This window comes from Homarus americanus, unplaced genomic scaffold (assembly GCF_018991925.1).
Source record: "Homarus americanus isolate GMGI-L3 unplaced genomic scaffold, GMGI_Hamer_2.0 scaffold40822, whole genome shotgun sequence".
Classification (NCBI taxonomy): Eukaryota; Metazoa; Arthropoda; class Malacostraca; order Decapoda; family Nephropidae; genus Homarus; species Homarus americanus.
This window is the reverse complement of record NW_024735072.1, coordinates 1-13,723: the sequence shown is the minus strand read 5'-3', so window position 1 is coordinate 13,723 and position 13,723 is coordinate 1. Positions and strand designations below refer to the sequence as shown.

The 13,723-nt window shown below is 34.5% G+C and overlaps 1 protein-coding gene across 1 annotated transcript; it reads right to left on the bottom strand.

The window, feature by feature from the left end:
• Nucleotides 1–4,092: 4,092 nt before the first annotated feature.
• On the bottom strand, nucleotides 4,093–12,990 carry LOC121870783 (decapping and exoribonuclease protein-like). Its single transcript, XM_042372737.1, has 6 exons — nucleotides 12,556–12,990; nucleotides 12,242–12,337; nucleotides 11,193–11,320; nucleotides 10,009–10,219; nucleotides 8,215–8,350; nucleotides 4,093–6,927 (listed from the first exon to the last, which is right to left on the bottom strand). The coding sequence occupies exons 1-6, from the start codon at nucleotides 12,720–12,722 to the stop codon at nucleotides 6,721–6,723; spliced, it is 945 nt and encodes a 314-aa protein (XP_042228671.1). The 5' UTR covers nucleotides 12,723–12,990; the 3' UTR covers nucleotides 4,093–6,720.
• Between the last annotated feature and the right edge of the window lie 733 nt (nucleotides 12,991–13,723).

Here is a 13,723-nt window from a genome sequence, read left to right as displayed (position 1 = left end):
TTAATTCCCTCTATTCATTTTTGTTCATTTGCCATTCATATTTCAATAGAATTTGCTTTAAAACATTAACCACTTTAGTAAATAAATATGAACCAGCACAGAAACTGTGAATAAAAAATGGAAAAGTCAAAGAACATGTCATCACAAAAATTGTGACCAAGTCCCAGGTTGCTCATCAGACTTTCTACCTCATTTACACACAATTGCAGGGTCTCAATTGCTTCTCTTACTATTGACAATGGTTCTTTATTATTATTATTATTATTATTATTATTATTATTATTATTATTATTATTATTATCATTATTATTATTATTATCATTATTAATATTATTACATTATCGCCCCCCACGCCCCGATGTGGGTCAGTGACCTGTGCCCGGGTGGGCTAATCCCCGAAAAACAAAAAACATTTTTTTTTTTTTTTTAGGAGTTCGGGATTGACGGTTAATCCGAAAGTCGGTTAATCGAGGTTTTACTGTATTAGTTTGGCACTCAGGGCATCCCTACGGGCGATATTAGGGCTTTGTCATTTTTACTGGCAGACTCTATTCAAACTGACTTGACAATTTTACTAACAGTAAATACAGTTGAAGCTTTCAACATCACTCATAAGGGATCTTGAATGTTTCATCTGTAATCAGACATATCTAATTTGACATAGTATAACTGTGCTCTCTCTCAATTTCAAATATCTGAACACGATATGAGTTATTAAGAGCTATCGGAGTCTCTGAGGTACATGATTGAGAGAAAATGGAGGCCTCAGGCTTCCTGAAGCAGTAAGAAAATGGGGGCCTCAGTAAAGAAGTTACAGCTACATGTTTTATGGGCTACTGAGCGTAATATGGATCGTCTGATTTTACGTAAACTAACATGTACAACCGTGGTCAGTACAGTAATATCTCCGTTAGCCGGAATCCCTCGAACCCGGAATTCTTCGATAGCCGGAATTGAAATTTTCTCGGAAAATCTTTCCCAAAGCCAGAATTTTCCGGAAAATTCCAGCTTTGGGAACGATTTTCCGGAAAATTCTGAGAAAATTTTCCTGGTACAGGTAGTTCTGCTATAACGCGATAATTGTGTTCTTGTAAAATATCGTGTTATAGAAAATCGCGTAATAGAAATAACAGGGCTTATGGAGAAAATAGGGTTAGGTGCAGATTACTCGAAATCGAAAAAATTTAGTAGTTAGCCTAACACAAAGGATAGCACAGTTTAAATAAATGTTACATTCATATCTAATAATGAAATCATACAGTAAATGTAACACTTTACTTGATGGGGGAGAAGGGTGATTTTGAGGTTGATAAAATCGAGCTTCTCTTCAAGTGTTATATCCTTTCTTTTACGATCATCACCGGGAATTCTATCACCAGAACGCTTCTTGTTGATATTCTTCTTTACTATATTCACAGTTAATACAGTGGGGTATGCTATAACGAACGGATCCTACTACGAATATTCCTATAACGAACGGTTTTACCTATAAAATTGAGAATGTTATAACGAACGAAACTCCTACAACGAACATTATTTAATTTTTTTTTTCTAATTTATTGTTTTTTTATTACAAATATTAATGATATTCTTTATTTTGCATATTTATGCACTTTTTTACAATTTTATATTATATTTTTCAGTGTTAAGTGGTTGTATTTGGGGGCCTGGAACGGATTAATCCTATAATGAACGAATGCTATAACGAACAAGGTTCTAGAACCAATTAGATTCGTTATAGCATACCCCACTGTACCACAAAATTGGAGAAATAGTAAGCAAAAATCGCGTTATAGCAAACAAGCGTTCGCGTTATACAAATATCGTTCCTAATTCATAAATCGCGTTAGAGCAAATTCGCGTTATCAAAACACGCGTTATAGCAGAACTCACTGTACCTGGAAAATTACGGGGATGAGTGATATTTTTCCGGGTTCAAGAGATGATATAATGGGCAATTTCTGGAACTTTCGAGAACATTTTTCCAATACCCGGAAAATTCCGGGGTGGAGGGTGCGGGAGGAGGTTATGAAAATTGCAATTAAATGCCAGGTAGTGACTTGTCCTCCTAATATTACGTATTTAAGTAATTATTTGATGTTTTAATTGCCTGTATGTTGGCCTGGCAAATTAATGCTAGGCATTTACATACCTAGGTATAAAGCTAGACGTCACATTCTGGACTATTGTATATCACAAAAACTGGTTTTTAGAAGAAAACGTCTTTTTCCGGCTTTGAGAGAGTCACCCGGAAATCTCTCATTCCCGGAAGTGCTCTGCACCAATTGTTCCGGCTAACGGAGATATCACTACAGACAAAACATTATAATCTATGAAAAAATATAATTTATTGTAACATTACATTGAGGATAAAACCACATTCACTTCCCATAAACCACTTTCGAATTTACAAAGAAATCGGAGAATGTTAAAATTTTCCGGATACCAGAATTTTCTCGGAATTTTGCAGAATGATGCATTATTTCATCTCCCAAAGCCGGAAAAAAATCCCCATCCCCTGAATTTTACGGGTACTGGGAATTTTTTTTGGTATTCTCCAGAAAATGTGACCCTTGGAAAATCGTTCCCAAAGCCGTAATTTTCCAGAAAATTCTGGCTTTGGGAATGATTTCCGAGAAAATTTTAATTCCGGCTATCGGAGGGTTCCCGTTCAAAGGGATTCCAGCTAACGGAGATACTGTATTACTGTATTAAGACATCTGACAGCAATACCTGTGAAATGTGAATAAACTCCTTTACCCATTTACACATGTACTGTGCCTGTAGAATATGAAAAACATTCTGATACGTAATTCTGAAAGGTTACTCCTCTTGCACTATTAGTATATACCACTCAAGGAAATGGCTTAGTGCTAATACTGTGAAGCAGAAAATGTATGAAAAATAATCACCATTTACCATAAGTGATTACAGCAAGAAAAAAAGAGGAATGTCTCATGGATCTCGACACATCACCAACTGCTCCGATTCCTAAGGTGGTTTAGATTTCACAGGTCACTTGTGTGGATTATAAATGAAGGACTGATACATCAAATACTATGTTACGGCTGAGGGGATGGCACCCAAGATTTAAATTCCCTCCTTCCTTCCTAGTGCAAGGTTTACTTATAGTGATGCAGGTGTTTGAAATGCAGTGACCGCTTGGTCATTGAGAGAATCACACTGGGTGAGAAGGCTATATTTTAGCATAAACATTATCTGCATGAGGAGTGTAAATCTTTCTGCTTTACATTACATTGTATGGGGTATTGCATATTTTCTTCCCTTGCTGATAAAATGTAATTGCCTATTTAAATCATTCATTTTATCATATAAATTTCATATTTATCTAATTTTTATACACTGTATTAAGTTTTCCATATAAAGCCTTTCCTTTTAGTGTTTGTTAAATCATGTCATTAATCTATTCTTTTTTTCACAGGGAAACTTGAATATGTCAATGTTACAAAGTGAAGATGTGCGAATTGCTGCCATGGCAGAGATGAGCAAGGGAAAGAGTAAGGCAACATTTTCAAAACTATAAATACAACATTTTCGTAAGACAATAAAAAGCTGTTGGTAGTAAAGAGAAGACAGGTAGTATTATAAGGTTTGTATCCAATTTTTCCAGTACAGTAATTACATTGGTGAAACACTCATAGAGCAATCTGTCTGTCTAGTTTATTTTCTGAAAATTGGATGATGAATTACAGTTTTAATCATATTATTTAACCAGTCCCTTAGTTAGGGTTTACTTTCAAATTGTATTAGTTGTTAACAAATATAAATGGTGCTTATAACCCATTGCACTTTATCTTGGCAATAAAACAAAGGATTAATGTTTTGGAGGAAGATTTGGTAACTAAAGGGTTTTGGAAATTTTTCAACGTGTTTCTGTTGAGAGAGAGAGAGAGAGAGAGAGAGAGAGAGAGAGAGAGAGAGAGAGAGAGAGAGAGAGAGAGAGAGAGAGAGAGAGAGAGAGAGAGAGAGAGAGAGAGAGAGAGAGAGAGAGAGAGAGAGAGAGAGAGAGAGAGAGAGAGAGAGAGAGAGAGAGAGAGAGAGAGTATCTATCTTTAGTATTATATTGAGACATTTAGGATACCGCTATGAATTAACATAAAAGGTTCAAACTCATTTCCTACGAGACTGAAACAGAGCTCACTCCAAGGTAGCTGTGTTTATGTAAGGGTATACTTACTCTAAAATCAATTTTCAAATATTGACTGGTCCATTATAACATAAATTGATGCCTTTCCTACAGTAACAAGTTAACACAGAAACTAAGATCTTTTAAGTTTAATTTTTGCTGTCATCAATGTGGAGCAGTTGCTAATTTTCCTCGACAAAAAGGTATGAAAGTAGTGGTACAAGTGAGATGAATGTGGGTTGCTCTAGCAGATGAAGAGACAAATATGAACTGAGAAAAATTGTAAGAAAGAGGGAAGCAAGAAATAGTTAGGAAATTGAAACTGAACATGTTTTTATTGGTAGTTTGCCTTTAATCCCTTGTGTTTAGGGTCCCCACTGAGCTGAATAAAATCATGTGACTTTAGTTAAATAAAATATTAAAATTGGCATCCCATAGTGAAGGGGGTGAAGAACATGTCACAAGGCCACTACATGTATTAGGATCTATAGAGTAATGGTAGCCAAACAAAGGCTTAAATAGGACACTAAATTATAAAAATTGCCCTTTTTTCTTTATTAATTTATGATTATTTGGTCATACATTAGAGACAATGTTTTTGGTATTACAATGATCTCAAGTGAAATATATCATAAATACAGTACAGTATCATAAAAATCAGCAACATCATGAATTTTCTTTCAACACCATCTACCATTTCTAAGTCAGTAGGGTTGAATAGCTGTATCAAACCTTGGTGGAATGAGAAAATTATTATAGACAGTACTAGAAAAATAAGTAAATAAACTCCTTAAAGTTAGTACAGTATACAATTCCTGTTGTGTATGACAAAAATTAAATCGGGATCATATTGGCAAAATCTTCACATCTTCTTCACTAAGCTGCTTCATTTTTAGACCTTTGTTGCCCATTAACTCTTCCATTATTCTCCTTTGTGTGTGGTCTCTTTATCCCTCTCTGGCACACTGCTGACAATTACTTTGTACTAAAACAATTTAGCTGTTGACTCGAATCACCTCTTTAATTATCTACCTCTTCCCTTCCTACCTAACTCATCCATGTATCTTTAAAGAATTTCTTCACCCTATGTATATTTCAGACTTATTCTGTCCAATTTTTTTTTTCTAAATTATTCAAAGGTATACAGTGTAGTAGTGTGTATGATTTTAAAAACTTTTGAACCCTGATAAGCTTGCATTTTTATCTCTTTCTTATTAATTAATGGGATTTGTTTTCTAAATAGATTTTACTGCACAAAATTACTACAGGTATAGTTTTGAAGATCATTTAAATTTCTATGAACTTACCTAGTGTGGTAGATGAAATTTCTTCCTCGAGCACTTCATTTACTGATCACCTTCAAGTTTGTTAACATAGTGCAACAAATATAACTTTTTATGTGGAATTAAAAAATGGAAGAATGGAGGTTTTCCCAACAAATATGTACAAAGGAAATAATTTAATAAGGATTTAAGAAATGTAAGATGGTTTAATAAAGGATACAAGAAAAGGAGAAGAGATTTAAATGAGGGGGAAGGTAGAGAAATTGTGAATGGCCATATCTTGAGGATAGTGGTTGAATGTCTCTCTCTGAATAATTTAGCACTGTTTAAGCTCAATGGTTGGACCTGATGATAACAGAGGTTATTACAATTTAAAATATATATATATAGTACAGTACTCTATATGATATAATTTTGAGATTTACAAACATTTCTTGTATAGGTACTTTGAATCCATACTGTTTTATATCATAGTTGTAATAAATTTTTATATTGGGTTTTCATTATATTTATTTACACTGAGTTTGTATAAAATTGAAAGATTGAACCAAAAAAAGAACATGTTTTATAGCTGAGGACAAAGATGAGTGACTTGAGAGATATCTCCAATAGAACGCCCCATTTGAGCTTGCCTTCAACACGTTCCAGTAGCAGGCTGTGCTGATAACAGATGATTGTAACTGCTGTAAGTAATGCATTAGTCAGTGTTCTCTTGTACTTAACAGAACTGAGGTTGTAGAATTATAAATCATGGAGGTACTGTCTCTACATTTTGGTACTAACTTCAAAATTCAGTTATAAATCAGTTACTAGTGGGTGAATGTGCTCTTTCCTCCCCCTGGCATACTTCAATCCATCCCATCCCATCCCATCTTACAAACTACAATGCCCTACATCTGAATCATTTATATTTTGTTTTTTGCCAATCATTCTCTCACTATGTCCAGACCATCATATTACGCCATGGATATGATTCCTAACTGGAGTCGAGGATTGGGTTCCCTCCCATACAATTAATTAGTATATGCACCATACATTAATTGTTTTTGAACACTGTAATAATAACCTAGAGTATGTTTTAGATAAAACAATAGACACTTTGCAGTAAGGTTAACCTTTCACATTCTGGAACAAGTGTCTGCCTCATATAGTCTGAGGTTAATGCTGCACTTAGAGGTGCAAGAAAGTGGTATAAACTTTGTTACAATATAATTTCTGCTGCTGTGAACCATCCTAATAAATTACTACTCTGCTTATAAAAGCGTCACTATACAGTACTGTATATATCTGTTATGCCGAAAAGGCTTTCTCATAATACCATTTTGGCATAAATGCCCACTGTGGATCATGCCCTAAATATGTGCAAGATATGTCACCTCCATTACACTCTCTTTGAAACTTGTATACTGCTTCTGGATCATCGACTTGCACACAGGTCTTGACAAATTCCAGGAATTTGTTGAGGAAATTCAGCATTATTTCTGGCTTCCAGTGATCCTGTGAATAGAAATTATAATTTAGACTATGCCAAATTGTACTCATGCATGGTTACTCATGAAATGAATGATGTTACAGTATTTATTAATGAACAAGAAATATTGCACTTTTCCCAATTTTAAGTTAATTTTTCTTCACATTTGCACACTGTAATACAAATGGTAAATATGAAAATCAATACTGTATATACAGTATATATTACTACACCTTCTCTTAGACCTCCTCAACAGATGTTACAATCTGATGAGTTTGATGAAGAACTATAGGTGTATTAGTGCAGATCTTTGAGACAGTGATTCAAAATTAGTGTATGAATGAGACAGTAGTACAGTACATATATATTAGTATTAAAATAACTGCCCCACACTACCTACCTCTGCACTACATTCAGGAGCCCTTTGGAATTAAAGGTAAGCACTTATTTAAATAAGTAATCACCTTTATTTGTGTTTTACAAGTTATTATTGTTTTTTATTCATTACATTTATTAATTTGTCATTTATATCTAAGTCATAGGCCAAAATTATTGTTGTATAAAATGTATTATCATAGTTTTATTTAGTTTTATTTTCGAAAGGGGTGAGTTGTAAATATTTTTTTATCTACATAAGCATAACCCTCCTTCGGGCAAACCAATATCCAGAGGCCCAATATAACTACCTGGTACAGTATCAATTATATCTTGCATTCCTTCATTGTAACCTTTTTTTTTTCAAGCATATCCCATTATAATAGAAGATGGATCATTGTAAATCCTCACACAACTCTCCCTTCATTCACTCATTCTTACTGTTGTAATTGATTTGTTCTACTGTGGTAATCCATTTCCACAACCAGTCCCCATATATTCATCTGGTTTATTCTTGCTGCTTCACACAACTTAGCATCACTCAATAGCAGCATGTCCTTCACCAAAAATTAATTAATGAGATGAACTCCGATCATTCATGTACCATGATGCTATTTTAATTTGCTCTGTCTTTCTGCATTTAAAGTCCATTCTTCATCCCTATATAATATTGGCCCAATAATTCCTCTACATATCCCCATAGTTAACTCCTATGATATAACTCTTTAACCACATGTCTTAATGCATCTACTACTTTCAAAGTTTATATTTATAATTAAGTTCAATTCATCACTCACCTTTCCATTTCTTGATTCTTCCATTCTCAGATATCTTTTAACACTTCACTTCCTCCATTCCAGCTAAAAATAATATCTCTCCTTTGTTCAAATAATGTCTTCATATATACAGTATATATATATAATATATTATTTCTGTACCTGCGCTATGGATGACATTTCTTCAACATCATAAGTCTTCAAAGTGTGGACTTTTCCGTCCGTATTCCGAAATCCACAAACAACACGTGGTATGCCAACTAAATATGACTGACTCCACCATTTCATAAGCTTAAACCTGATAAAAATGAAGAAAAGGAAAAACCCTTTTAATTAAGAGAAATTAAAGATGTACAGATGAATTAGTCAGCAGCATTCTTGTAAGGGGCAAAATTACACCAAATAACCATGTACAGTACAGTAATCCCTGATTATTTGTATATTTTATATTTGTGCCTTTTGACTATTTGTGGGGGGTGAATAAAATATTAATACTGTACAGCAATTTTAAATATCATACATATGCTTGAAAATTACGGGCAACTACTGTGGCATGAATAAATGTGCATCTTGCAGCCAGCTCCCCTCTCATGCAGTCGTCAGTCATTTGCACTTTGATTAAGTGCTAGTATACTTATGAACATGATCACTGAGGAGGGGTTACCTGCCAAAACAGGTGCTTAATGTGGATGTGACTGGATTATATCAAAGAAATGCGAGATAGAACATACATTGCTGAAGTGGCGAAGAGTATGTCAGGTTTAAGGCTGTACTGGATGGTATAGCTGTACTGTATATCAATAATTTTTGTAATTTTTTACAATATGTTCATTTCTACAAGAGGAAAGTTGGACTTACGAGAAATTAAACATGCAAACATGTCTCACGAATGTAAATCGTTCATAAGTAGAGGAGCACCTGTACTTATGTTCAGATACAGATATCCCTCATTATCTGAATGTTCAGTATTGAAAAATTTGCTTATCCAAAATTTTTATTCTTCCAAGTCTTTTCCACTTAATGAAAACAAATCCTCTCTTATTTGAAAGAGGGTCTGATCGAAAATTCAAATCATCCCGTGGTGATGCCCTGACTGCCCTCCGATAAGGTAATTTATCAATCTGGAGGACAGTATATTTGACTTAGTTTAGCAATTATCGTTCAGTATTTATTTTTTTATCTCTCCGTTAGCTTGAATCTTCAATCCTCAAAACTCTCCATTACTAGCCGGATTTTATTTATTTATTGTTTTGAACATTCTAAGAAATTCCGGAAATTTTTTCCATTTGGGTACCGGTATCTGAACGAATTTTCGAGGATTGCATAATCCACATTTCCAGAAAATTCAGAAATAAATACCACCATTCCAGGCATTTGAACAAATTTCCGAGATTGCATCATGTGTTTACATGTGCCGGGCACGATTGGCCATAGTACTGTACAGTACTGTCATATGACTGCATGGGATACCTGTGATTGGCTGATGTATCCCGCAGTCTAGTATTGCCTTGGTCTCTTGCATCATTACACTCTTATCTCATTGTCTGCTGCCAATGCTACTAGTTCCTGAGACAAACACTGAATTTGTATGGATTCAAAAGGTTGGAGAGTTGCTATGCATTTTTTGTTTGGAGAAATTTATTCCTTATTAAGATAATGTCCCTTGCTGTCAAGCACTATACTGTACAGAGTACAACCAGCAGCACTTTCTGTCTGTGAGATGCTTGGCAGTGTATTTCTTTCCCAGGTCTCTCATGAGGCTCCGTACACCATGAATTAAGAGAACCACCATATTAATCTTAAACTTCATAGATGTAAAGTTCAAAGATAATTTTACATTAAATAATATCAAAATGATGTTCCAATTAGTGGCCTTTAGATGTTACCATTAAAATATTTAGTTCTCAAAATAACTGAGCATCAACCTAACTACTAACTTTAATACAGTAATCTCACCTGCACAGCGCACGGTAGTCTCTGTCTTGTACAGGCTCTTTACCAGTTTTGAGCTCCACAAAAGACTTCAGGTCAGAATGGGGAGTTTTATATGTAGAAGGATCAGCTCCATCCACCTCGGCTCCATACACAAGGGAATGACTTTCTAAACGTGAGCGAATTACACAGCAGTACTCTTCATTTTCGTTCACTCCTTTTGTTGGGTCACTCCCTATGATTGTGAAGACTAATTGTTATTAAAATTTTTGAGGGATGTGTAATACATACATGATATATATATATATAAAATTATATTCCTTTTAGTGAGCACATCCAGTACCATATTAATGAGTACTAAACAAGAAAAAGATATGTTTTGTTGAAAACTTATATTATCAGGTCTGCTCATCACACTAGAGAAACCATTTGCTTGTAGCGGCAGTAAAAGGGAGTACTACTGTATTTTGAATTGGTCCTCAAGCATGCACCAAAATCAAGAAACACTGTTCCAGAAACTTGTCACTTAATATTTTGTGATCATGGAGAATACATGAAAAACAAACACTTAACATGAAGACAAAATAATGGAGAAGAGAGAGGACAGAAGAATTTAATGCAAGTAGGCTAATGTGGCTGTACTATGAAGAGTGGTGCATAGATAACTAACTATCATATGGTAAAAGCAAGATTAATATGGAAATGGAAGATTCAGAGAAGTGAGAAACAGTTAGATAAGTGAGAGGGCGTTTATAAAAGTTGATGAACTGAGGAAAGAAAAAGTGACTGAACAATTTATGAATATATTACTGGAGACAAAATGAAGACATATTGTACATGAAGAAATGGGAACAGTTTAAGAGGGTGCAGTCTTAAAAAAAAAAAAAAGCAGCTGAGGTGAATGGGCATAAAAAAAATAAAGGAAATAAGAAGAGGGAAAGAGAGGTTGCCCGAGTTCATCAAGGAAAAGACAAGGCTTATGGGCATCAACTACAAGAAAAGAGCGACAAAGGAGAATATAAGAGAATGGTGAAAGAAGAGCAAGTGAAATACAGGGGAAACGATTATCACAAAGTTTTAAAATGAAAAAGCTGCTCTGGATAGAACTCAAGAGAATGAGAAAAATGGAGACCAAATGGAAATGGCAGCTGAGAATGGAAGAAGCGAAATATGTGTTTGTTTTACAATATCATAAAAAAAAAACATACCATCTGTCATATATTGTTCAAACTTGTAACCCCAAGCTGACATTGTCTTCTGCAACTCGGTCGCATTTTCACGCTGGGACTGTTTCTCAGGAGTTTCATAAGCACATAAGTATATAGTGTCACGGAACCTGGAAGAAAAAGTATTTAGTGTTACAGAACTTAGAAGAAAAAGTATATCGGAAATACAAACCTGCAATGCCATGGTGACGCTTAAAACACATCAACTAAACCAATAAAAATTTACAAGTCTCTTTAAATGTTATATTTTTTGTTCAGAAGTTACCTTGCTCTTGGTGCTGGTTCAAGATTCACAAAGCTCCAGGGGGATGCACACGCTGAGATGCAATCAACTGTACTTCATCGTATTGCTCATTTGCTAAAGTGAAGCACCTGTTTTGTTTAACCTTGTGTGATTGGCTATAAAGTCATTAAAACTGCACTATTTCTTGGGCCTGTATGCTGTGTATAGCCTATTTTGAGCTCTCATTAGTTGACAAAATTTGGGATAATTGTTTGAATGGCCAAAGACTGGCTAATTGGTGCTTGTCTGTACAAGTATATGTACAGTTTTTACAATGTGGGTAATTAAGTCTATTGCATGTTATTTGAATTAAGGACAACAACAGATTCACTGCATCTACCTAAGGGAGAGTTTGATAAATATTACTTTTATCCTCTTCACCACTGTTCGGCTCATTAGCCGCTTGGGCTAAACCATTACCCAGGAACATGATCCGCAAATCGATTAACATTCAGGTTCCTAATTACTGCTGGGTAGACAGAGGCAAATGGCGTAAAAAACTAACCAATAGTTTCAGCTTGCCTGGGGATTGAACCTGGGTCTGCTCGCTTGCGAGGTGAGCATGCTGACCATTACACCACTGTAAGCTTTGACTACAAGTTCTTTAAAAGAAAAAACTAAGTAAGAAGTTAACTATAAGCAAGAAAATTTATAACTGATCTCATTCTAGATGCACCAAACCCTCTCCCCCCCAAAAAAAAGATAAATAAACAAATGAATATTGTTTCTTAACCATAAAGCCACTTACTTGGTTGCACATATAATCCAGCCCTCTTTGCTTTCATATGGTGTACAAAGTAACTCGGTGAGCAGTCCCCTAAAGCAGACGAAATCTGTTGAAAGACTATGATGTGACAGTAAAAAAGTTATGGTAAAAATTATAATAAATACTGCAATACTGTGACAACAATACAGTAATAAAATAATATCTAACTATTCTTTTAATTCTTTCAGCTTGGGTGATGTGTATTTGACCAATTTTGAGATTCAATTTCAATAATACTCATAATACTGTACTGTACTGTAAAGTCGTAAGTTCTAAGGACAAATAATGAAGCTTACCATTTAAGTGGTTTGTCAGAAGAGTCTTTTGTTTGAAACTTATACAAGTTCTGGAGAATCCATTCTAATAAACGATCAAGTTTTTCAGTTTTAGTTTCTTCAAAATTCTTCCGTATCATTTTATCCATGGCCACATTCAGATCATAATCCACCTGATGATACACCATATGTGGAAATAAGAATGCAAAAATCACAAGCTAACTACACTGCAGTATAAATATATCAAACTGTGCAAGTACAGGTATCCCTCAATATCTGAATGATCGCTATACAAAAATTCACTTATCCAAATTTTCTGTTTTTACACCTCTTACTTGCTATCTGAATGTTGGTCCAATTGAATATTCAAATCGCATTACATTTTGGCCCCTAGATGCATATGGTAATGTACTGTACCTATTGTATACTGCATAGTACATAGTATTTTTTTTTTTTATAATTTTTTTGTAGGTAGGTATAATATTGCTTTTTTGTTGTTGTTTGTGAACCAAATTAATTTTTTTTTTTTTTTAAATATTGGGGTGTTTTTGTTTGGGAACGAAACCTTGTTTTTCCCATTTACTGTATTACAGGGATGTTATTCATTATCCAGAAATTCAATTACTGGATAATTTTCAAGGAACCTACCCACTTCGGAACCAGACCCCTTTGAAACCTAACCCATTCAGACGGTGAGGGATACTTGTAAAATATTGTAATTCATGACAGTTATACAGTATATGTAAGATTGATCTTGAAATTCATTTTCCTTATGGAGTTCATTGCCAGGAAGTTCTTGTAAAGTAGGACTTGTTACTGGGGGGTTATGGTCCTTAGACAACCCCCATAATATCAACCAGGGTGGATTTATTTCTCTATTTTGGATATATAATCACCTTTCCCTTGTGCTACTATATACCCAGTCATATTTTTTATAATATAAAAGATAAGACTATGGGTATATTGTAGCAGATATATTATATCTGCAACATATTTGCAGTAATAAATAAGCAAATAGAATTTTTGCTGCCAAAGAGAAGATACACAAAATAAAAATTAGGTGTGGTGACATAAACAGTAAGGTGGTACAATAGAAGTGAAAATACTGGAGCATTCTGTAACTGAACCTCCAAATATTGTACTACAGTGGCCAGTACTGTACTGTATATGACATACCACTTGGTGAGCT

Excerpts from the sequence above, each read along its gene's own strand:
- LOC121870783 (XM_042372737.1), bottom strand. The coding sequence starts at position 12,722 with ATGGTGTATCATCAGGTGGATTATGATCTGAATGTGGCCATGGATAAA. Across the intron at positions 12,338-12,555 it reads TCTGACAAACCACTTAAATG|TCTTTCAACAGATTTCGTCT; the intron begins GTAAGCTTCATT and ends GTCACATCATAG. Across the intron at positions 10,220-11,192 it reads TGAACAATATATGACAGATG|GGAGTGACCCAACAAAAGGA; the intron begins GTATGTTTTTTT and ends TCACAATCATAG.